Source organism: Coptis chinensis, chromosome 7 (assembly GCF_015680905.1).
Source record: "Coptis chinensis isolate HL-2020 chromosome 7, ASM1568090v1, whole genome shotgun sequence".
Classification (NCBI taxonomy): domain Eukaryota; kingdom Viridiplantae; phylum Streptophyta; class Magnoliopsida; order Ranunculales; family Ranunculaceae; genus Coptis; species Coptis chinensis.
Genome location: NC_141462.1, coordinates 42,523,740 through 42,550,715, shown reverse-complemented (window position 1 = coordinate 42,550,715; position 26,976 = coordinate 42,523,740). Strand labels below are relative to the sequence as shown.

At 34.9% G+C, this 26,976-nt stretch overlaps 3 protein-coding genes across 4 annotated transcripts; 2 read left to right on the top strand and 1 right to left on the bottom strand.

Annotated features, from left to right (window-relative positions):
- On the bottom strand, positions 1–26,887 carry LOC147487607 (uncharacterized). Of its 2 annotated transcripts, XM_086574994.1 has the most exons (7): positions 26,151–26,248; positions 25,974–26,070; positions 19,023–19,223; positions 18,774–18,869; positions 18,274–18,706; positions 17,977–18,033; positions 1–205 (listed from the first exon to the last, which is right to left on the bottom strand). In XM_086574994.1, exons 3-5 carry the CDS (start codon positions 19,099–19,101, stop codon positions 18,330–18,332), a joined length of 552 nt encoding a protein of 183 aa, XP_086431120.1. In that variant the 5' UTR covers positions 19,102–19,223; positions 25,974–26,070; positions 26,151–26,248; the 3' UTR covers positions 1–205; positions 17,977–18,033; positions 18,274–18,329. The 2 variants fall into 2 exon arrangements, with proteins under 2 accessions (XP_086431120.1, XP_086431121.1); XM_086574995.1 differs by lacking the exons at positions 19,023–19,223; positions 25,974–26,070; positions 26,151–26,248 and adding an exon at positions 26,471–26,887.
- On the top strand, positions 13,349–14,339 carry LOC147487609 (uncharacterized). Its single transcript, XM_086574993.1, has 2 exons — positions 13,349–13,938; positions 14,026–14,339. Exons 1-2 carry the CDS (start codon positions 13,383–13,385, stop codon positions 14,337–14,339), a joined length of 870 nt encoding a protein of 289 aa, XP_086431119.1. The 5' UTR covers positions 13,349–13,382.
- On the top strand, positions 15,740–16,597 carry LOC147487608 (uncharacterized). The gene has a single exon (XM_086574075.1). It carries the CDS (start codon positions 15,740–15,742, stop codon positions 16,595–16,597), a length of 858 nt encoding a protein of 285 aa, XP_086430201.1.
- Positions 26,888–26,976: the final 89 nt, after the last annotated feature.

Here is a 26,976-nt window from a genome sequence, read left to right as displayed (position 1 = left end):
TTGACAAAAATAGTTAAATTTACTAATTGACAGGTACAACATAGTTAGATTTACTAATTGACAGGTACAACAGTATGCTTATTTTATTTATTTTCGATATTCTTTCATTCTTTTTGCAATATCTATTTGACAGCTACATAAAACTTACCTTTATAATGAATTCCATGATTGTTCTTTTCCACAAGCAACATAGTTCCATAAACTCCTGCACATAGGCAAAAAAAAAAAAAAAAAAAAAAAAAAAACCATTGTCATGTTGTACTCTGATTAAGTTAAGTGGGTTGGGTTGGGAATAACCCTTCCTAGAAAAATAACCAAAAAGAAAATACAAAAGAAGAACCCCAGACAGAAGACGAAGAATTGGAACAAAAAAACACTAAAAAAAAATAAGAAGAAGAAGAAAAGAAGAATAACAGAAGAATAAGAAGAAATAGTGAGGGTATGTTGGAAAATAAGTTAGGTGGGTTGGGTTGGGAATAACCCTTCCTAGAAAAATAACCAAAAAGAAAATACAGAAGAAGAACCCCAGACAGAAGACGAAGAATTAGAACAAAAAAAACACTAAAAAAAATAAAAAGAAGAGGAAACGAAGAATAACATAAGAAATAGTGAGGGTATGTTGGAAAATAACGGAACAAAAAAACACTAGAAAAAAAAATAAGAAGAAGAAGAAGAAAATAAGAAGAAAAGAAAAATAAGAAGAAATAGTGAGGGTAGTGATAAAATGTTGGAACCAACCTTTACTTTCAAGATGTTGGAAAATAACAATGATGATGTTGATTGTTGATTGTTGTTTATTGCTTCAGCTTCCCTTTCAACTTCAATGACTTCAAACTCTTTAACAGTCTCCAGACATATGTACTAAGTGATTCAACTTGCTTTTTCTCCCCGGATTCTCTAGCAACAACCAATGATAAAGCATTTTCCTTCTGCTGAATAATTACTTGAAGCCTTTTCATTTCTTTATTTGCTCCCACCAAATCTTCTATGTTTAGCTTAAGTGTCTTCTCTAATTTGGCTATTTTGTCCTCATATAAATGTGTTTGTCCCAATGTCTCCTCAAACTTATTCTTATCACAGAAACTAATTTCTCCTGCTGAATTGCTTGGTCTTTAAACGAGCTCAAATCCTGATAAATTTGATCAGCACGCTCTTTCTCTTCCAGCAAAGCTGATATCTTCCAAAGCTGATAAATAATAGTAGTTATTACCAAATAAAACCAAAAGACTGAAGACAGATAATACAATACGTACTTGAACAATCACTAATGTTTGCTTTACCAAGTTACAATTAGTAGAATTTGTGAAGATGCCCATGTCAGGGGAATTGGGAGCTAGGTTTAGAAGCTCTGTAAAAACAAGAAGAAGAACAGAAGTTAGAATGTGTAGTTATGCACAATACGTACTTGAACAATCACTAATGTTTGCTTTACCAAGTTACAATTAGTAGAATTTGTGAAGATGCCCATGTCAGGGGAATTGGGAGCTAGGTTTAGAAGCTCTATAAAAACAACAAGAAGAACAAAAGTTAGAATGTGTAGTTACGCAACAACAACAATAAGAGTAGTTAACAGCTGAAACTTTCCTAAAGTCATAGTGGTTATTACCAAGCAAAACCAAAAGACTGAAGACAGATAATGCAATACGTACTTGGACAATCACTGATGTTTGCATTAACCAAGTTACAAGCAGTAGGAAGTTGAAGGAGCTTAGCTTCCTGAAGGCCCATCTGCTTGAACGAACTGGCTCCATCATGAGCCTAATGGATTATAAAGCACAGACAAATTGGATTTTTTTTCCTTTATATCTTTCACAGTAGTGCAACACTCTTTTTCTCCTCAAAAGCACATGCAAATCAACAAAATAAACCTGTCAATACCTCCTCCTGAGGCGAAGGCATAGACTTATCAGGCTGCTCGAGAAAGTCTCCATCAGCCTGTCTTTCTTCCTTGCCACCCACCATGCCTATCAAAACCTTATTGGGATACTTTCCAATATAGCACCTGCATTAGCATAAACACTGATTCAATGAGCTCTTCTTTTATGTCGAGTTATATCTAGAAAGTTGAGTTGAGTGCAGTTCAGATGATATCGTGGGAATGAATATATAGCAGCCATATGCATCGCATAAAAAAGGGAATCAGAGGTAATTAAGAGTACAAAAAAAAAGTATTTCCCTTTTGATATACTCAAATGACTAGTTTTACCTACGAGATAAATCGATGAAACTTACCAACGCAAGTAAAACTAAACTTGATCTAATACTTGGTTTATCAAAGATTATTCTACTCTCAATTCTATGAGATATAGGGGAGTAGATAGAGTTCGCTCCACTCCTAGTGCTCTAAAGACGGATGTTTTCTAATCTAACTAGTCGCTTTTAAGTCTATGAGAGTTTTAATTAAGCGGAATTATACTACGATGCAACTACCCACAAGATGCAACTAGTCGGTTATCAGAATACTAAGGGAATGCTACGTTGATTCTATGATAAGGAGTTAGAGGGGGATTGATTCCACCATAACTCAACTTAATCCACTAACGACGAATCGTCGTAATCCGAATTGAACTGCATCGCAGAACAATTGGTTATTCCTAATCCCTAATTATACATGGCATTTCTACCAATTATAACTAGCATGTGAACAATTAAACCCATTCTCATGGTGAACTAATCATTTCTAGAGTGGAATAGAAAATACGAATAATCGAATCAAGCTTTCATCAAGGCTTCACAACCCCCTCTAATGGAGGTTTAGCCTTGAATCATTCCGCAATCATTTCCATTTATATTAAAACTAAACATAATATAAAGCATTGAAATTTATTTAATTTAACAATAATGAAATCTAATTAACAACTAAGCATTGAATAACAAGTAGTAAATGAAATTAGATCTAACAATTGTAATTGACAAATCGAAATTGAATCAAGAACAACTATTTTATTATCTAATTCAAGGGAGAACAATCATTCAATACTAAATTTAAAACAAGAATAAAACTAATTACTTTAATATAAAAACTAGATCTAGAACTAAGGTTTAATGGAGGCTAACTAATCTAATTTATTTTCTAACCTAACTATCTACCATTAACAATGAACTAAGCTTTTGTTCTTATACATTCAGATCCAAAAATCGTGCATGGGCTTGAGCCATGTTTTGGGCCGAGAATCGGGCCCAAAACCCAATTCTTTCAAATCGAAGGCCTTCAGCTTCAGCAGTTGACTTCCACAGACTTTTCGTCCACTTCTGCTCCTCTGATTGGGTCAAGGCTTGGACCATTGCAAAGCTCTTTCCGAGCCGGTCGTTTTGACATAAGGTAGGCCTCAATCCGAGGTCTGAGTCCAAAGATATGGCATTCGGAAGTTCTCACGACTTTTGCTCCTTTATCTCGCTAAAGTGGCACATTTCAAGCACATAATGGACTTTGAAGCCCTCTAAATGCATAAAACGCGCGTGTCGGTGTTAACTCTTACTTATTATTCACATAATTGGTCTAACAAAGATGATTATTAAGGGGTTAAAACTACAGTTTTGGGCTCTTATCAAACCACCCCCCAACAAAGATTTTGCTTGTCCTCAAGCAAAGATGAGAAATTAGAATAAGTGACCAAAAATGGAGTTCTACCTAATCTCGCTTTTTATTGAGTGCGATTGCATTGACCATATGCAACAGTAGGCTTAAACCACTAGGAATTCCTAGTGGACGAAGTTATAGCCTCGAGAGTTTTCCAAAGAAGGTACTCACAAACTTCATCTATACTTACAACGACTAAGAAAATAAAACTATTGTTTCCTTTATTCATGCTCAACTATCTATACATCTCTCTAGCAATTACATAAGAATAACCAGTCAAAACCCTAAGTTAATATATGCATAATAATCAATCATCTAAAATAAACATATATACAATGAGTAGTACTATCAAATGTTTAGCGGGGTTTGTTTCTCGAGAACTCGGAATAGCTGGCCCTTAAGTAGGTTCTCACAATAATAGTCAAGAAACAACACTCTGATTTTTCCACTCAAGTTTCGCTTACTCCAAAGGTACAGTGGGCACACTTTACCTTACAATCTCAATGACAACAAGGAAGCCTGGGTCGATCAAACACATCTCGCCACTTTACTATCACACTAACCTATTCCTAATTGAGCTAGAGGTCTTTATTAGGTGTTACGGAGATTAGAGATGGTTTAAGAAGGAAGGAAATGGATATTCAAAAGGACAAGTCCGAGATAATAGAGTCTTCAGATTATGTAACTTAGAGAAAACCTTGTTATTTTCTTTGCTTCTATACTTTGTTTCCATCCTTAGCCATATTTTTTTTTTTCTTTTCTTTGGCTTTTGACTCCTTTTTATTCTATTTTTTTGAGTTTTTATTTTATTTCTATTTTTCTTTTCTTTGGATGGAAACTTCTTTTCTTTATTTTCCAAGAACTAACAATTTTTGTTTACACAATGTGTTTTCTCTTCTTCTTTCTTCACTCATTCTATTCTCGGACTTATTCTAAATCGGGTAGGTTGATTTATTCTCTTTTTTTTTTTTTTTTTATTTTGTTTGTTTTGTAATGTAAAGGAATTGTGGTTTATGGAAGGCTAAAGAAAAGGCTCAGAGTGGCTTAATTAGCTGAAAATAATTCATAGGTTTGAATTTCTCGCTATATCGATCCAAAGAGCGGCCTAAATTCTCACTTAGGATATGGTTTAGTGATCAAGCAAGTGGACGCAGATTTTCTCTATCCGATTTTTACTTCTCCCTTGTGTCATTTCTCAAATGTTTCATTTCATATAAGGCTTTTAGGCTATATTCTCACAGATTTGTAGAATAAGTACTCTAGCCTAGATTTCAAAAATCGCTAACAATCATAGATACTCATGTAATATATTTATAGATAGATGTAAAGATTATTACCTATATATTAACCTAAGTTTCTAACAATTATTCTAATGCAAAAGCTACGTGAGACTTCTAGATTATTAAGAGCATAGAGAAAGAAAACAATACCAATATTCCTAAGTGTATAGCATAAACTTTTTATTTTTATTTTTAAGACAAATAATACGTAATGTACAACCTAATATGTGCTTAACATTTACATCGTGTTTCTATACCACCCCCAAACAATTTGGGAGAAGGGGGTTCATGAAACAATTCAATAGCACAATTAAATTATGTAACTAACTAATTTTTATAATTTTTAACATTTTATAAATAAAAGTGCGTAATTTACATCCTAAAAGTGTCTAATTTTTGCAAATGTTTCTATCCCACCCCCAAACAATCGAACGCTTTATCCTCAAAGTGTAAAGAGATAAGAAAAGAATTTACCATAGAAACGCGGCAAAATTGGCAGACTGCAATGTAAAATATTGTAACGATGATATGATAATATGAAGCACAATTAAACTCAAGCGTACTAACTAACACAAACTCTACCGAGTAAACATGACAGGCTTAGGGTGGCAACATGATTTGAAATGAATACTAAAATATGCCACCCCAAACAAAATTGGAAAACTCTTTTTAAGTTTGAAAATTTTGTTTGGCCTAAACTCCGTAAAAGTTGTTATTGTATCGAAAAAAATTGGGTCTTTTAAAGTCGATTCCCAAGACTTGCTAGATTACTATTTTTATAGCTTTAAACTTTTTACTTTTTATGAATTAGGTTTAATATAAAGGAAAACAATAAGCAAGAAAGACATAATTCACACCATAGAGAAACATGACTCAAAACCAAGAAAACATGCAAGAGTGGAAAACGTGAATTATGAGAAACGTGGACTCGGGATCCGGTACTTACAGCCCACACACTCCATAGGGAGGGCCGGTTACCTAAATGGTGCATTCACCAATATATGGAAATGAAAGGAAATGCACCAAACACAAAAATTGAGTCGTTTATAGTCATATACTCGAGACTTTATCTAAACATATGTATGAATATGCAGTTTATCATATACCAACAACCGAAATAGTTGTGGATCGTTCCATAAATAAATATCACAGAAAACATATCCAAACACAATCAAGCACCAAGATTTCCTACGACGCAGCCTAGTGGAATGAAAGCGAAGTCGGATAGACCTATAACATAACCGAGTAGGCACCTTATGTTTCATCTTTGAATGAGAGGGTGTCCTAGTGAATAAGTGTGGAAAAGTGAATGGTTGTGGAAGATATGGTGGATTGGAATAAGTTTTAGAGGGAAAGCATGGAAAAAATGAGGATGTGGGTTTAGCACAAAACTCATTCATGGTGTAGTTAGGGACTGTCTCAAGTCTAAAAATGAAGGTGTCTAGTGGTTTATCCTTGGGAAGTATTTGTTTAATAGGTGGATTTAAAAAATCATGAAGCACAGGAGAAACTAAAGGATCGAGTGCAAACTCGAGGTTCCTTTGAAAAGGTGGAGGGTGGGGAATATTGGTGAGGGAAGGTGAATGATTCTCAGCTAGAGCTCTCAAGTCCATATCATCGTAAATCTTGATATGTGCAAGACATTCCTCAATAGTTGGGTCAAAAGGATCACCGGATAGAGATTGAAAAATTCATCTTCCGGCCATAGCATCAAGGGATGAATGGTTGTTGGCAAGGGGACTCGCTGGTGGTAAAGAAGCGTCTGCAAAAGAGTTGCGTGAATTCTTCTTCGATTTCGCCTACTACCGTGGAGTCATTGTTAAAGTCGGAATTTCCGGCGAAAGGAATTTGTTAACTGTTTCTCCGAAACATGTTTTTGAAGTAATCTTGAGCTAAGCTCTCGATCATGCTAACCTCTCCATTTGCAGTGAATCGATATCGTGGTCCTCGCTTTGAAAACATTTACCTCAACGTAAAGATGGCCAAAGGACAAGGACATCGAACCATCGCGGGCAGTTTATAAAGCGCATTGGCAGAGCCAAGAAAGGACGCCCTAAAATGATAGGTACAGAGTCGTTAGTGACTTCGTGGTCGAGGATAACGGGTCGGTCGGGTAGTAAAATTTTGGACTTTAACCAAAGACGCTCTCAACCACACCCTTAGGATACTTAATAGACCCGGTCACTAATTGCAACGCCATTTTAGTAGGTTGCATCTCCTCTAGACCTATTTGTTTATACAAATAAAATGGGAGTAAGTTAACACTAGCCCCCGTGTCTAATAAATCGGGTCGTGTGAGAATCTCCTAAGGTGCATTGTACAATAGGGATCGACCGTGGTCCTTGACTTAACAATTCCATTATTTTCGATAAGCGTTGGGAATTGTTCCGCTTAAAAAAGCGTCTTTTGGTATATTGGTCTTACGCCTAGTAGTACACAACTCCTTAAGAAACTTAGCATGGTGTGGTAGCTTTTAATAGCTTCGAAAAGGGAAGGTTTATAGTTAGATTTTTGAAAACGTTCCTAATCTCCTCATAATTTGTATCCCTAGTTAACATGGCTAATTTTTGGGGAAACGGTGTTTTCTCTCTATAATTAGCATATGGATCAACAGGATGTTTAACCTTGGCTTTTTGTTTCTTAGGTTGTGGTTTAACTGGTACCTCTACAGTTGTAGGCTCTTCAGTTTCTATTTCGGTATCTAGTTCGATATCCGTTGTAGGGAGTACTGATGGGGTAACTATAGGCATAGTTACTTTGTTATCAACCACTCTTCCAGAACGGAGAGTGGTGATGGCATTTAGCTCACCTACGGTTGTAGTTTCCGTACTAGTATTACCGTTTATCTCAAAGGCTGTGTTTGCTGTTTTAGGATTAGGTATCGCTTGACCTGGAAACACACCTTTGGGTTGGGCTTTCTCTTGGGCTAACTGTTGGTTTAAATTATTAACGGATTGTAGAATGTGTTGGTTAGATTGAGCCATGGTTTGGAAAAGTTGTTGGCTCACTTGTATGAAGGTGTCAAGACGATCCGGTTGTGTGGGTGTAGTGGTCATGGGTGGTGTGACTTGTTGGTTATTTATGGGCGGATTGTGGTAGTTATTATTTACCGGAACGATACCTCTATTAGCATTATAATTATTATAACTATATTGACCTTGTGCTTGACCTTGTCGAGGTTGTGCTTGGTTGTTATAATTATTATAATTACCCTGACCCTGTCCTTGTTGTGGTGGAGCTTGGTTATAACTGTGTGTTGGCCTAACATATTGATTATTGTACCACGGGTGTGACTTGTTGGTTATTTCTCCAACCGAAGTTGGGATTTTGTCTCCAAGGGCTTAGGTTCACTATTAATGGAACAAGAATGTTCATAGGCTATAGACAGATTAAGTCGATGCTCAGGACTCCAACAGAAACTACATGGATTTGAATTTACATTCATGACGGGGATAGGCTTTTGTTGCACAGAAATAGCCTCTACCTTTTTTGTGAGGGATTCAATTAGAGTTTTAAGCTCAGGATCTGATTTAACCTCAAACATACTGGTAGCCTTAACTGTGGAGGAAGAACTAGCGAGCGGGAGTAATCGTCACTACCCCCCAATTATTATTACGCTTTTAGTCTGATCTTCCAAAAATTTGTAAGCCTCAGTAGGCTCCTTTACTTAGAAACTACCCCCATTCATTATGTCAAGGACTTCTTTATGGTGATGTTGAAGTCCTTTGAAAAGGCACGAACTAACGGTCTTTTGCTAGGTTATGGTGTGGACACTCTATAAGGAGATCGGTGAACGATTCCATGCCTCGAGAAAATGATTCATGAGGGTTCTGCCGGAAGAAATGAATCTTGGAAAGCATTTCATCCGTCTTTAGGGGTGGGTAAAATGTTCCATAAACAAATTGAACAAGTTTAGCCCACGAGTCCATTGCATTAGCGCCAAGCGCTTAACCAAGACGCCGCCTTTATCAGCTAAGGTGAAGGGGAATACCCTCGGTTTAATCTGTTCCGCACCAACGGTAGGATGATGGAATGTTGTAAGGACTTGTTCAATCCTACGCATGTGTTGGTAAGGTTTTTCATGGTCTAGACCATGGAAAACGGGTAACAAAAATATGTTTGGGGAATTCAAAAATCCCCGTTGGTCCGCTAGAACGATGCAAGATTTAGGGCTATCGCCAAAGCTTTATAAAAGTCGAGAGAGAGAGTCTCTCTTTTCACCATAATATCGGGTGTAGTGTGTGAAATTCTAGATAGGCGTGTTGTATTTATTTCTACGAAAAACAAGCCTGATTATACTAGAATTAAAACTCCTCTGACAGAAGATGCGAGGAGTGGAAGGAGTACCTGAATGCCTCCTTGCTACGCGTTTGAATAGCGTCTTGTTTACGCGTGTTCGGTGTATATAAGAGATTAGAACACTGAAAAACTTAACAACTCGGGTTCGAATCAAACCTGTGGAAATCCGGAAATTTCAGCTAAAGGCGCTCTATCTTGAAGCGCTGGCGCCAAGTAAATTCGAAGTTCCAAGAACTTAGCTGGTCGCCTCTCCTAGGCTGCGGCTGCGTAGTAGAAAAAGTTACAAGAAACTTAGCTGGTCGCGCTCTTCTTTGATGTGGCCAAAGATATTGATGAAATTCCAAGAACATAGCTGGTCGCGCTCTCATGGCCTTGCTGCCCCGCGGTATTTTTTTCGAATTTTTCGAAAAAACGAATAACCACGTATGAATCAAACAAGGGTGGGTGGGTGAAATGGGACTTAAAAATTACTAATTCTATTATGAAAACAATGCTAAAGTGCAACTAAGATGGCAGCGGCGCCATTTGATATACTCAAATGACTAGTTTTACCTACGAGATAAATCGATGAAACTTACCAACACAAGTAAAACTAAACTTGATCTAATACTTGGTTTATCAAAGATTATTCTACTCTCAATTCTATGAGATATAGGGGAGTAGATAGAGTTCGTTCCACTCCTAGTGCTCTAGCACGGATGTTTTCTAATCTAACTAGTCGTTTTTAAGTCTATGAGAGTTTTACGAAGGGAATTATACTACGATGCAACTACCCACAAGATGCAACTAGTCGGTTATCAGAATACTAAGGGAATGCTACGTTGATTCTATGATAAGGAGTTAGAGGGGGATTGATTCCACCATAACTCAACTTAATCCACTAACGATTTAATCGTCAGAATCCGAATTGAACGCATCGCAGAACAATTGGTTATTCCTAATCCCTAATTATACATGGCATTTCTACCAATTATAACTAGCATGTGAACAATTAAACCCATTCTCATGGTGAACTAATCATTTCTAGAGTGGAATAGAAAATACTGCGAATCTAATTCGATAATCGAATCAAGCTTTCATCAAGGCTTCACAACCCCTCTAATGGAGGTTTAGCCTTGAATCATTCCGCAATCATTTCCATTTATATTAAAACTAAACATAATATAAAGCATTGAAATTTATTTAATTTAACAATAATGAAATCTAATTAACAACTAAGCATTGAATAACAAGTAGTAAATGAAATTAGATCTAACAATTGTAATTGACAAATCGAAATTGAATCAAGAACAACTATTTTATTATCTAATTCAAGGGAGAACAATCATTCAATACTAAATTTAAAACAAGAATAAAACTAATTACTTTAATATAAAAAACTAGATCTAGAACTAAGGTTTAATGGAGGCTAACTAATCTAATTTATTTTCTAACCTAACTATCTACCATTAACAATGAACTAAGCTTTTGTTCTTATACATTCAGATCCAAAAATCGTGCATGGGCTTGGAGCCATGTTTTGGGCCAGAGAATCAGGCCCAAAACCCAATTCTTTCAGTCCAAAAAGGCCTCTTCAGCTGCAGTTGACTTCCCCAGACTTTTCGTCCACTTCTGCTCCTCTGATTGGGTCAAGGCTTAGACCATTGCAAAGCTCTTTCCGAGCCGGTCGTTTTGACATAAGGTAGGCCTCAATCCGAGGTCTGAGTCCAAAGATATGGCATTCGAAGTTCTCACGACTTTTGCTCCTTTATCTCGCTAAAGTGGCACATTTACGCACATAATGGACTTTGAAGCCCTAAATGCATAAAAACGCGTAATCGGTGTTAACTCTTACTTATTATTCACATAATTGGTCTAACAGTATGATTATTAAGGGGTTAAAACTACAGTTTTGGGCTCTTATCACCTTTCATAAACTAGATGCATTAACCCAAGGAAAGGAAAATAGCGAGCCAGAGAAGACCCATGAAAGTTTCAAGAGACACCATGAAATCTACACAGGTTCAATACTTCACTCAGATATGACGATCACACAAGGAATATAAACATGAAGAGGTAATGCGGTAGAGATGCACAACCTAATTAACAGTTCCAGTCACTCCAAGGGGATCAACAACATTAAAGACCTAGGAAAGAGTCGAGATATGAGTTGGGTGGTATGGTTTATTGAATATTAAATGTATACCCGCTATAATTCTTTCTATGTACAAGTAATGATCCATTCCTCAGAAATAAGATGCAAATGTTTTAATATAGGTGTTGAAAATGTCCCCATTCAACCAGATTATGTTTCCCAATGCAGGCATATCTCAAAAGACTGAAGACAGATAATACAATACGTACTTGAACAATCACTAATGTTTGCTTTAACCAAGTTACAATTAGTAGAATTTTGAAGATGCCCATGTCAGGGGAATTGGGAGCTAGGTTTAGAAGCTCTGTAAAAACAACAAGAAGAATAGAAGTTAGAATGTGTAGTTACGCAATAACAACAACAATAAGAGTAGTTAACAGCTGAAACTTTCCTAAAGTCATAGTGGTTATTACCAAGCAAAACCAAAAGACTGAAGACATATAATACAATACGTACTTGGACAATCACTGATGTTTGCATTAACTAAGTTACAAGCAGTAGGAAGTTGAAGGAGCTTAGCTTCCTAAAGGCCCATCTGCTTGAACGAACTGGCTCTATCATGAGCCTAATGGATTATCAAGCATAGACAAACTGGATTTTTGTCCTTTATATCTTTCACAATAGTGCAACACTCACCTATTTTGGAAAACTCACTTTTGCACTGTTCTGTTACTGAAGGTGAAGCATAGAATACTACTGACCCATGCATATAACAAAAAAGGAAAATAGCACTGACGTATTTTTTTCTATAGTCTCTGGAGGGATTAATAAGTTAGAAAATGCTAGGATTGCTCGCTATAACAGATGGAGAATTTTAGCATGAACAATAAATAACGCTAGATTTTTTTACGAAACCATTATTGTTAAATTAATATGTATTTCCAATAAAAACTAATCTAAATCATTTTCTATTAGTTGATTCACACTTTTTTATTATCTTGAAACCTATTTCTCACCAACATATACTTTTTTTTATGATGGTAGCACAATGTATGTTCAGCGAGGGACTGACACAACCGACAGATATAGAGATGACATTCTACAAAAGCTAATAAAAAATGTTTATTGTGGAGGTAAGATCAAGTTTTAACTTTCTGTGGTTTTTTCTTTCAACACTTTTTTTTCCACATATCTGACGACACTTTTTTTTCCCACATATCTGACGTATTTTTTTCTATACAGTCCCTGGAGAGATTAATAAGTTAGAAAATGCTAGGATTGCTCGCTATAACAGATGGAGAATTTTGGCACGAAAAAGAAATAACGGTAGATTTTTTTACATAACCATTATTGTTAAATTATTATGTATTTCCAATAAAAACTAATCTAAATCATTTTCTATTAGTTGATTCAATACGTCATAAAAGGATATCTACATCTAAAAGTACAACCGCTACTCGTAGACAAGAAGAGATCTGAAAGCATAGAAACATTGATAAAGAGCTAAATGCATATATTGATAGTAGAGGTAACAATATTATAAGCTAATTGTGAAACCTTTTCTATATTGGTATATATCTGTTAAACTTTTAATATTAAATATTTTAAAGTTTACTATTTTTTTTTAGGTGTGCATAACTTTGGACCACCTACTAGAGAGTGTTCTTATTGTGGAGAAATTGCGTGGGAGGGTGAAAGAAACAATAAGGGAAAATCAGCTTTTCCAACATTTTCCATTTGTTGTCAGAATGGAAAAGTTCAGCTACCACTTTTGGAGAAGGTGCCTACATTTTTAAGACAGCTTATGGACTTACAAGGAGGAAGGAGATCTTCACATTTTCGAAGGTGTATACGAACGCACAACTGCATGTTCCAATTTACTTTTGCAGGTGGAGAGATAGACAAAACATTAAACAATGGTGGGGGCCTTATGCCTTGAATTAGCGCCAGAATCATCATAAAATTGGTTCACTTCTACCAATTGAAACCACCCACCTAAGTTTGCTCAATTATATATCTATGACACTGAGAATGAAAGATGCAATAGAATGAAAGCTATACCTCCAGAAGAGGAAAGTGCAGATCCAACAATTGTTGTGGGTTAATCTGGATGTTTGATAAATACAATAAAGTTGTACAATCATTTAGAATGGCAAGAGACAGATTTAAAGAGGATGATATGGTACCAGTTCGTCTAAGACTTATTAATAATCGACAAAGTGATGGCAGACAATATAATTTGCCTACTTCAACTGAAGTAGCGACTTTGATTATGGGAGATGGATTTGATGTTACTGATTATAGAGATATAATTGTTGAAACACAAGGTGGTGGACTTGAAAGAATAAATGAGTTACATCCCAAATTTATGACCTTGCAGTATCCTATATTATTCCCACGTGGTGAAGATGGCTATAGACCTGGGATCCTATATAGGAGTAAAAGTCAAAGTGAAACTGAAGGGAATACAAGGAATACGGATACGAAAACAAGGAATATGGTTACCATGAGGGAATATTATGCATTCAGACTGCACAAAAGAATTAAAGAAGGTCCTACATTGTGGATTGGTGGGCGTCTTCGTCTATCGTTCATCGTAGACGGTTATACAAGTATGGAAGATCAGCGACTACATTGGTACCGTATGAACCAAGCAACAATCAGATCTGAATTGTACAGCAATTTGATGGATGCAGTAACAGCAGGTATTATAGTAAGAACAAATAAATAGCATTTACCTTAATTAATTTAAAACATTATAAAATTTTACCTAACTTCACTTCGAATTGCAGGTGATACATCAGCAGCATCAATTGGGAAGCATTTGATCCTTCCATCATCGTTTACAGGAGGTCCCAGATACATGGTGCAGACATATCAGGATGCCATTGCCATTTGTAGATGGGCTGGGCCACCTGATCTTTTTATAACAGCCACTTGCCATCCCAATTGGGATGAAATTAAAAGCTTTCTAGAACTAAACCCTGGCCTAAATCCGCATTACGTTCCAGACGTTGGTTGTAGAGCATTCAAGTTAAAATTGGAATGTATAATGAAAAAATTGCGCAAGGGAGAACATTTTGGTAGAGTAATTGCAGGTATGTAACCAAACACTGTAATCATAGTAATGTCTAAGAAAGTGTACCTGTTTAGATCAACTCATATTACTTGGATAGATTCTGTATAAAATGTTTTGAAAGTCAGCGTAGTCCTGAACAAAAAAGTAATCATGAATGATATGTTTATAAAAAAAAATCAATGTTTATTACTATAGACCTTATAAATATTGTATAACAAATTCCATGTTTTTGTTTTTGCTACATAACCATTGTTTACTAACAAATTCTATGTTTTATTCTTTTGTTAATATTGTATGTCATAGAATTTCAAAAGAGAGGATTGCCACATTCCCACATTTTGCTTTTTCTACATCCGGATGACAAGCCAAAAAATGGAACAGATATAGACAAACTAATATCAGCAGAATTGCCAGACAAAGAAGCAGACCCCTTGCTATATGAAACTATAGTCTGTACAATGATTCATGGACCGTGTGGAAACAAGAAAAGGGGTTCTTCGTGCATGAATGATAAGAAAAAAAATGTTCAAGACATTATCCAAAGGGTTTTCGCAAAGAAACAACATTTGATGAAAAAGGTTTTCTTTGTGTATCAAAGGAGAAACAACAAGCTTAACTGCCATGGTAGGTGATAAAACCCCGTTGAAATCGACAATGGATGGGTTGTTCCTTACAACCCAGCGCTTAGCAAAGAATTTCAGTGCCACATCAACGTTGAATATTGCAACCGCACACGAATGGTTAAATATTTGTTTAAGTATATAGCAAAAGGACAAGATAGGGCTACAGGCATCATTGAAGAAAATTTGAAATATGATGAGGATAAAAGAAAAACTATTCATGAAGTTGATGAAATCAAGCACTATCTAGATTGTCGTTATGTGTCTGGTTCAGAAGGAAGCTGGAGAATCTTCGAATTTGACATTCAATTCCGATATCCATCTGTTGAAAGGATGAGTTTCCATCTTGAGAATGATCAAAATATTATATTTCATGAAGGAAGCTAGAGAATCTTCAAATTTGAGATTCAATTCCAATATCCATCTGTTGAAAGGATGAGTTTCCATCTTGAGAATGATCAAAATATTATATTTCATGATAATGAAGATACCTTTGAAATTGTTGAAAAAGACAAATCAAAGAGGACTATGTTCACAGAGTGGATGCGCACTAATCAAGTTAATGAGAAAGGAAGACATTTGACGTATGTTGACTTTACATTATTATTTGTGTGGCACAAAGATGATAAGGTTTGTACAAAACTGTTTTCTAGCTTCTAAAATAGTTTTTTTTTTTATATTTGAACTATATTTTAGGCCTGATTTATTACAATCTGTTACTTTCTACAAGTCTGGACAGAAAGAGAACAGGGACTAAAGATTGGTAGAATATACTATGCACATCCAACACAAGGTGAAAGATTTTACATGCGTATGCTTCTAAATATAGTCAAGGGTGCCAAAAATTTTGAAGACATTAGAACAGTGAATGGTAAAACTCATCCAGATTACAAATCAGCATGTAGTGCACTAGGCCTACTACAAGATGACGGTGAATGGCATAAAGCAATTCAAGATGCAGAAAAGTGGTCTAATAGTAACTCATTGCGACAATTGTTTGTGACGCTTCTATTATTTTGTGAGGTATCAGATTCAGTTGAATTGTGGAATAAGAATTGGGACCTACTTTCAGACGATATACTTGGATTACAGCAAGTAAAACAAGGTAATGATAACCTGACCTTATCTCAAGAAGAGCTAAAAAAATTTACACTTTGTGAAGTTGAGATTCTAATGAATGAAAACGGTCGAACTCTAAAAGAATTTAGTTTTGATATTCCAAAACCAAATGCACTTGAGAACATACTGATACAAGAGGAGTTAAATTATGATTGTGCTACTCTCTCCACACAATTTGAGCAGCTTCATCTTGGATTGAATGTTGAACAGAGAGAAGTTTTTAATGTTGTCATGAATGTAGTTCAGGAAAATACTGGAGGTCTTTACTTTGTATATGGAAGTGGTGGTACAGGAAAGACTTATCTATGGAATACACTAATTGCAAGGCTGCGATCACAGAGGAAGATAGTACTTGTTGTGGCTTCATCAGGTGTAGCAGCACTTCTTTTACCAGGTGGACGGACTGCTCACTCAAGGTTTAAAATTCCAATTGAACAAGACCACTTCAGCACTTGCAATATTAGTAGAAACACCCACTTGGCATATTTGATTCAGAAAACTGATCTAATCATATGGGATGAAGCACCAATGAGTAAAAAAAAATGACTTTGAAGCTGTTGATGCCACTTTCAGAGACATAATGTCAGAGATCGATATAAGATTAAAGGACAAACCATTTGGAGGGGAAAACAATGGTTTTGGAGGTGACTTCAGACAAACATTGCCTGTTGTAGAGAAAGGATCAAGAGAAACAATTGTGTCTACTTCAATTAACAGGTCGTATTTATGGCGCCACTTCAGGATTTTTCGACTTACCATAAATATGCGTTTGCAAAACAAAGACTCTAGCAAATCAGATGCTGAATTCAACAAATGGATACTAGATATTGGTGATGGGAAACTTCCAAGTTGATCATTGTGTGAAGGTGAAGAACCTAACTGGGTGAAAATCCCAAAAGACCTTATAATTCATTCAGCAGGAGACGGTATAAATGAAATTGTGGAAACTATCTACACAGATTTTTCCAAAAAATATTCTGAAGCTTGCTACTTGAGAGATAGGTGCATTCTAACTCCTACAAATGAATCAGCTGACGAAATAAATTCATATGTTCTCTCTTTTGTTCCCGGCGAAATACATGAGTTCTTAAGTGCAGACACGTTATGTGTAGCAGATGCTGGGGTTGGAAATCAACACATTTTGTATCCGACTGAATTCCTAAACACTTTACAACTGGCCGGTATGGCCAATCATTCTTTACAACTAAAAGAAGGTGCTCCTATAATGCTTCTCAGAAACATAAACCAAAGCAAGGGACTATGCAATGGAACAAGACTTATTATCACTACATTGTCAGATATTGTGCTTGAAGCTATGATCATTACTGGAAGTAACATAGGAGATCGACACACCATCCCTCAAATTGTGATGAATTCTGATAAAAAAAAATGGCATTTTGTATTGCGACGTGTACAGTACCCAATAAAGCTTTGTTATTGCATGACAATTAACAAAAGCCAAGGACAGACGCTGACAAGTGTTGTAGTTTACCTAAGAAATTAGGTATTCTCACACGGACAACTATATGTGGCTATTTCACATGTAACTTCACGTGAAGGACTAAAGATACTATTAGACAATAGAGACAGTGATTTGTACGAGCATACAAAAAACATAGTCTATCCAGAAGTATTCAACAATCTCCCATGACAAAGAGAAACAGGTAAACAGTACAAACATAAAAGTTTTTATCGTATATTTAAAACTACGTACATGGATATAAATGACAAAAAATTTCTACATGCAAGTGCCTTCATGGATTTCAGGGCGAAGATGTTACCTATAGCATGCGGTCGTCAAGAATATATGAAGCATAGTTCTTATTTATTTGTTTTTAACGGTACAACAGTATGCTTATTTTATTTATTTTCGATATTCTTTCATTCTTTTTGCAATGTCTATTTGACAAGTACATAAAACTAACCTTTATAATGAATTCCATGATTGTTCTTTTCCACCAGCAACATAGTTCCATAAACGCCTGCACATAGGCAAAAAAAAAAAAAATCACCATTGTCGTGTTGTACTTTGATTAAGTTAGGTGGGTTGGGTTGGGAATAACCCTTCCTAGAAAAATAACTAAAAAGAAAATACAGAAGAAGAACCCCAGATAGAAGACGAAGAATTGGAACAAAAAAACACTGCAAAAAAAAAATAAGAAGAAGAAGAAAAGAAGAATAAGAAGAAATAGTGAGGGTAGTGATAAAATGTTGGAACCAACCTTTACTTTCAAGATGTTGGAAAATAACAATGATGATGTTGATTGTTGATTGTTGTTTATTGATTCAGCTTCCCTTTCAACTTCAATGACTTCAAACTCTTTAACAGTCTCCAGACATATGTACTAAGTGATTCAACTTGCTTTTTCTCCCCGGATTCTCTAGCAACAACCAATGATAAAGCATTTTCCTTCTGCTGAATAATTACTTGAAGCATTTTCATTTCTTTATTTGCTCCCTCCAAATCTTCTATGTTCAGCTTAAGTGTCTTCTCTAATTTGGCTATTTTGTCCTCATATAAATGTGTTTGCCCCAATGTCTCCTCAAACTTACTCTTTATCACAGAAACTAATTTCTCCTGCTGAATTGCTTGGTCTTTAAACGAGCTCAAATCCTGATAAATTTGATCAACACGCTCCTTCTCTTCCAGCAAAGCTGATAAATAATAGTAATTATTACCAAGCAAAACCAAAAGACTGAAGACAAATAATACAATACGTACTTGAACAATCATTGATGTTTGCTTTAACCAAGTTACAATTAGTAGAATTTGTGAAGATGCCCATGTCAGGGGAATTGGGAGCTAGGTTTAGAAGCTCTGTAAAAACAAGAAGAAGAACAAAAGTTAGAATGTGTAGTTACGCCAACAACAACAACAATAAGAGTAGTTAATAGCGGAAACTTTCCTAAAGTCATAGTGGTTATTACCAAGCAAACCCAAAAGACTGAAGACAGATAATACAATACGTACTTGGACAATCACTGATGTTTGCATTAATCAAGTTACAAGCAGTAGGAAGTTGAAGGAGCTTAGCTTCCTGAAGGCCCATCTACTTGAACGAATTGGCTCCATCATGAGCCTAATGGATTATCAAGCACAGACAAACTGGATTTTTGTCCTTTATATCTTTCACAGTAGTGCAACACTCTTTAGTAGGTGAATTTGCCTTCCCTGTAGCATAGCTTAAACAGTCACCTATTTTGGAAAACTCACTTTTGCACTGTTCTGTTACTAAAGGTGAAGCACAGAATACTACTAACCCATGCATATAATAAAAGGAAAATAGCACTAACGTATTTTTTTCTATAGTCTCTGGAGAGATTAATAAGTTAGAAAATGCTAGGACACGTGTTTCTATTCTGTTCTATTTCAGATAATGTGTCCACACTTGGCAATTTAACCAATCCTTTGGACCAAGGCCTAAATCCCAAATTCATAAAGGACCATAACATGGACCTTAACTCTAATATAATTCATTCATGGATGAAACAATCCCAGCTATGGGCTGGACTAAACACACAGTTTACCTAAGACTTTACACCGTATAAAACACTAAAGAGTCCCAGCCACCTAAATTTATTATTTGGATAAACCATGATTTGGATCCAATCCTATAACCAATAAAGAAGTACACTAAAACAATAACTTTACATCTTATAAAACACTCAAAGTAGCAATTATAAATATATCTATCAATCTTCATAATCGAGCAAAGAAAACAAAAATCTCATCTCAATACAACATCTTGGCCTCCATCAAGGTAATATTCAATTCATATATTGTATTTATTTTTTAGACAAAAAAATTTATTGATTCAACTACATATGCAATGGTTATGTAAATCTGTATAGAATAATTTATTTATACCTTCACTATAACTATTGACGTGTTTTCAATATTCTAATCTTTTATAAAATTTGTGACAAGGTTACAAACATGGCAATTCAGTACCATATGTTGAACACCATCAACCGTTCAAAAACTACTTGGAAATTAAAAGTTAGGGTCGTGTGTAAGTGGGATGATCTTTATTCTAAAAACCTAGCTATCAAACACAGAGAAGTCCTTCTTATGGACGAACAGGTTTGTGTTTAATTAGTACTAAATTTACTGTTTATTATTTAATTGTTGTTTATAAAAAAAATTTATATTGTATGTATTATACAGGGCAACCAAATTCAAGCTAAATATGGGTGAAATTAACAAAGACGTTTGAAAAGCATATGCAACCAGATGCACTATTACTTATTGAAAATTTTGACATTGGTGACAATTCACCTAAATACCGTGTTGCACCGAATGATTACAAACTCGAGTTCAATGACACTACTATAATCAAAGTTGTCACCAATCACGATGTGCAGATTCCTCAAAACCTATTTTCATTCACTTCTTTAGATGATATTGACTCAAACAAGGACAACATAGTCCTTACAGGTAATACGTTACATTAATCCTATATATTTTTTTTAACCAAAACAACTACGACAATAACTTTGTATACACTGCAGATGTCGTAGGACTACTACTGAAGGTTAAAGCAGTTGAAACATCAACCATAAGAGGAGGCAATACAAGGAAAAGACGAGATATAATCATGGCAGACACAACGTATAACAAATATATTATATATATTATGTTTCACAAGTTCAATTTTATTTTTATTTACACAGATTCTTACTCTTCATACTATTCAATGCAAAAACACTGTACTTAGAATCACATTGTGGGGTAGTATAATGGATCAGATTCCAACTGACTTCATTCATTCACCGGACAAAAATTATGTGTTAATAGTAACATCAACTTCAGTACAGAACTGGAAAGGTAATCATCTTCTTCTTTGTTTTCAAAATACTATTTCTTTGCATTCATGATAGTTAACTTTACCAAAATCGCAGGATATTTTCTCCAATCAACATTTGGAACAAAAATATATACAAACTTGCAAATAATTGAAGTTGAATCAATCATGGAAAAGTAACAAAATTTCATATTAATTGTATTCAATTTATTCAATTGTCTTTTTCTAAAAGTAATAACAATTTCCAAACATGCAGAGCGCAACAAATAAAAGAAGAAGCACAGGAAGAAGAAAAAAATGATTTAGAACAAATAAAAACAGGGGACGAGATACAAAGCTTAACTGACATCATAAATCAAGATAACCCTGTAAAGGTAATAACAACTACTTATCATCCTTCGCTAAACAATTTATATTATATAATATTGTTAATACAATTTATTTTGATTTTTCATAAATAGGAAAAGTCGTTCCTGTGCAGAGCAAAGGTTTCTAAGATTTTAAATGACGACATATTACCATGGTACTATAAAGCTTGCGAAAATTGTGTCAGTAAGCTTGAAGAAATCAACTCCAGGCTTTGGTGTCATAGATGTGAGAAATATCCAAAACATTCTAGAAGGTATGACTATGTAGGAAAATTATAAAACATGCCTATTCTAATCAATTAGGTGCTATTTTTATTTTTATTATTATTTTCTAATTTTTCACTTTTGAAAAATAGGTACAAATTAAAACTTGAGATCACAGATGATGAAAGTTACACAACCACAATTGCATTTGGAAATATAGGAAAAGTCATGATCAAACATTCGGAGGATGAACTCTATAAAATTGAAAAATAGGTAAAACATCTTTAATTAAAACAATATATTACAATTCTTTAAACAAACCACTAATTTATTTTTTGAATTATTTTAGAAAAATGGAAAAGAAATGGTTGAGAAGATATTGAAAAGCATTGTTGGAAAAAAAAAAAAAAAATTCGATTTTAGCATGAAAAAGAATCCAATAACAAAGAAACAATTATAACACAAAATCGTTTGTTCTTTTGTACGCATGTCCTGTGAGCAATGATAAAAAGGTATGTATATACATTAAATGTCGTTTCAAAATTTATACAAATGATTATTGCATAACAATTTTTGTTTTCAACACAACTGCAGGTATCAAATAAAATAGATCTTACAGATAAGGTACTAATCAGCATATCTAACGTCAATTAATTAAAAAATAAACATCAAAATTTCTAACACAATTGGAACATTTCTCTATGAATACAGGAAACAAACTCAGAGGTAGCTGCTATTGAAAAACCAACAACGGAAAACCGAAAAAAAATCTATGACAGAACCTCGGAAGAAACCCCTTATCCAAAAAAAAAAAAAAAGCGCAAGACTTTAGATCTCAAGGTAACCATTTATATATATTAAATGTCTTAGTAAATTTAATCTTTCAAAATAAAACAAATGGAAATCTAATTACTTTTTCTGTATTATTTTTCAACCGGACAATCACTTGGAATGAAGATAGTTTCTACTCAAAGAAGGAATATAACTAAATAGCCGAGTAGACATTAGGAATTAGTTACCATTGGATCATAAGTTATGTTAAGAGTTCATTTTGGTTGAATTAGTTATCATTGGATCATAAGCTACAATTTATTATTGTGTTTGTGTTGTTCATGCACGATGAACAAAAATAGGAATTCATTTTGAATGTATAATAAGTGATGCTACAATTTATTACTGTGTTTGTGACTTGGACTAGAATATGTATACACAGACCCTGTTGAAATCGACAATGGATGGGTTGTTCCTTACAACCCAATGCTTAAGAGTAAGAATTGGGGGAACAAAATCTATGAATAAGGCAAATCAGCACCTAAAAAGATTATTGGATCACCTCAACTTTAATATTTGTCTTGGTAACTTCTAACTCCAGTAATAACTCAATCTCATAGTTTTTCTAATAACTCAAACTTAAGACTCATAGTTTTTCTAATAACAATTAATAACAAGCATATTCTGACTAAGTATCTCAATGCAGAGAAATCTTACAATACAATTCTACGACTTTTAGGACGAATTGATTGAGCTCGAGAGAAAATGGAATAGGTTGTGCCACGGCTGCACCATTCAAGGCCTAGCCGGATACACTTTCGCCTCCATTATCATTCGATAACCAAAGCTGAAGCAACAAGAGCTAGAACTTCGCTTCACCTTACTCATGGTGGCCTCTTTGGATCACGTAACGAAAGACCTTCCCTCATCAAATTCAATCTCCTTTACATAATCCACACCAAGACGACCCGAAGTACGATTTTTGTGCTTAAATTTGGAAATCAACAAGCTCGCTCCAATGGATTCGGTTTTGGTAATGGAACTTCCAAAGACCACCTTAATGGCCCGACCACTGATTCCCTATTAAACAAAGAAAACAGGGGATGAAAACATCACCCTTGCTCTTGGCACTTCTCGTTTTTGGACAAAACAGGACTCAAGAGTCTTGAACAATCAATTGCAAGAGAATGTGCCTTGGCAATCGAGGCCACTCCTTTAATCATAGAAGCCTTACACAATTCAAAATAACTAAGAACACCGAGATCCGGTTCTTGATTGAGGGAGACGATTGGGTTGGAAAAAGGAGAACAAAGACAAGTAATTCGCGAGTCAATTTATGGGTCTATTGCCAATCACGTTGTCCATATGAACATGAGAAGAGGCAATCAGATCACACCATGGACTGAAATCCTTCTGACAGCATTAAGAAAGCAAGAAAGAAGTGTGGTTTTCATTGAAGAAATTGACAAGGATGATTCTATTCGCTGTGAGGGAAGGAAAAAACTATGCGACGTCAATGTAGTCCAAATGAAGCTCTTGGTGAAAGAGTCAGTAGATGCAAGAGTCCTTGAATATGATCATAAGAGAAAAGCCAATAGGATACTTCAAACACGGTTAAGAATCAAAGAACATGTGACAAAGGGGACACTTCAACCAAAAAGGTATTCTCTAGGCAATCAAGCTCCAACACCCTCGACTTGAACATATTAGCCGAGGAAGAGTACAATGAAGACGAAGAATTCAAATCAGTCCCATGATCTTCTTCAAGAAACCGTAACCCGATAGCAAATCCTTAAATGGTTTTCTATGCTTGATCAAACACCGATTTGTTTTCAACCAAAAGTCCACTCAGTTAAGCCAAATGACTGAGGACTTCATGTCTAAACTGAAACGTTCGTTCAAAGAGGTGTTTAGGAGTGAGAGCAAGGGTTGGTTTTCTATTGATCAGTTGGTATTAGAAGAGATTGTAAATGGGTGGGGGTTTTTTCTTGCAAGCTTCCTTGAAAACTGGCTGAAAGACATTTTTCAAACTAGCTTACAAATGGTTAAAAGAGGCGGGAAAGAGGGAAGTGTTAGACTCTCTCTTGGAGGTAAAGAAGATAGTGGTTTGGATACTGGGTATATGCGTACAAATCTCTTGGGGCAGAAATACACATCATTTTCATATAAACCCAGAAAATGATAAGTAGCAATTATATGGTTTAGACCCAACCACCTAAATTTATTATTTGGATAAACCAAAAAAAAACACAATCAATAACACACGCCCAAAAAAAGAAAGCACTGTGAGTAGAATGTTTCTAAATAACAAACACTGCAGACTTATGATTTGGATAAATTTATTCTATAGATATATAACCAATAAAGAAACACACTAAAACAATAACTTTACACCGTATAAAACACTCAAAGTAACAAGATTCTAAATAAACAAAAGACTTTAAGTTATAAATACTACATAATCAATCAATAACACAAACAACCTACAGACTTACATCTCTCATCTTCAACACCAAGGTACACTACTAATACACTTTTAAAGTTACATATAAATCTATTATTCTATGAATTCATGATTATTACTCTGTTCTAAATCTATTTATCACATACACATATTTAGTACTCTGAAATTTTTGTTCATATGTCAAATGAAAATATGAATTTTAAAATATAATATCACTTATTTGAATTGAACTACACCACTATCACATAGATTGATATCAATCATCATTAAACCTACAAACAATTACATGAGCATGATTTATCATCTTAATTCATAAGATAACATACTAATTTTCTTAAATTTTATATGCAACAATATGGATCACAATACAATCTTTCATATTTCAAGGAAAGCAATATTGAATCAAATTCTCATGGAAATCAATATTTATAAACCACCAATTTACACAACAAAAGTGAAGGGTGACAAATTTGGATCTACCGTAACAATAGATGTTCCTATTCTTAAAGGAATATTTAAAGAAAAATGTGACGAATATGATGAAGATGAAGATTCAACCCTACAAACATCCTATGGAACTCTTGAAGAAACACAAAATAAAGCCGAAAATGAAGCTGCACAAGCCGCTCTCACATCACTACATGAATGGTACAAATTCGAAGTCAAAGATTTCAACTTCATAGAACTTAAAGAAGCAAGGAGCAAAATCAATCATCTACGTCAGATTCATGAAGAAGCTACAAAGGAAATCAAACAACTTGAAGAAGCCAATGAACAATTTCATGAAATAAATCAAGGCCTACATGTTGATATCATGCACATTGGACAAGAAAATAGGGAATTGCGAACAACACTTGCTAATGTTGAAACAGAGAACAGAGAATTGCGAACATCAACATAAGTGATGATGAAGGCAAACAAATGGACGTGACAACTGGTGAAGATTCTGACATAATCAACATTAGTGATGATGAATAGAATAGAGTTACATGGAATTATCAGTTTTTTTAGGAGCTATCATTGGATTATAAATTGTGCAAAGTTTTATTAGGAATGTTCATGCATTTTCATTTGTTTAGAAGTTTTAGAACTTTCGATTAGTAGACTACTTATTGCCTTGATTTTGAATGATAAATGATAAAGTACAATTTATTTTACATAGACGCACTAACTATCTAGGTTACATTTGTTACATTAAAACTCAAGGTTCATTATTACCTCATTTCCATTAACAAACCTAGGTACAATTTCTTCATGCAGCCAAAGCCAATGTAAACAAATAATATCTCCAAAAAAAATGGACAACTTACCGTAAATTTGAGCGCCTTCTTTCCCTTAAAATGTGATGTCAACATTTGAAGAAAGCTCATTCTTATCAATACTTCCAACTGGCTCATCAATAATCATCTAAGAATGGAAAAATCCACTTTGGATTAAAAAACAAACATAATAGCTAGGCTATTAGGATACCATAGTTTCATTATTACCTCCTTTAAGCCTAGGTTCAGTTTCTTCATGCATCCAAGCCAATGGAATATACATATGTAGTAATAGTTTTCATATGAAAGAAGTGAAGGATGTTAACCGGGCTACTTTTGTTGAATTTGTGTAGATGCCCATGTCAGGGGAATTGGGAGCTAGGTTTAGAAGCTCTGTAAAAACAAGAAGAATAATAGAAGTTAGAATGTGTAGTTACGCAACAACAACAACAACAATAAGAGTAGTTAACAGCTAAAACTTTCCTAAAGTCATAGTGGTTATTACCAAGCAAAACCAAAAGACTGAAGACAGATAATACAATATGTACTTGGACAATCACTGATGTTTGCATTAACCAAGTTACAAGCAGTAGAATTTGTGAAGATGCCCATGTCAGGAGAATTGGGAGCTAGGTTTAGAAACTCTGTAAAAACAAGAAGAAGAACAGAAGTTAGAATGTGTAGTTATGCAACAACAACAACAACAATAAGAGTATTTAATAGCTGAAACTTTCCTAAAGTCATAGTGGTTATTTCTCCTTCATTGAGCACCTGATGTGGAAATCTTTCACAAAATCCCACCAGACCCAAGACCGGTTGCTCTCATTGCCAACTCTGTGCACACACAGCGGCCTTAAGTTCTCAACAACCACGTCCTTCCCTTCGTACCCCTGTCCAAAATCTTGCTCTGGATCAAGTGCACAGTACCTCCCATGGTTTATGCACTAAGGCCTCAGGACAATATCAAGTTATGTAGTATGGTGTGAACTGAGCGTAGCCATCTTTCTCAAGAATCTTTGCATGACCCTTGAAATTCTTAATGAAACTCATCTGC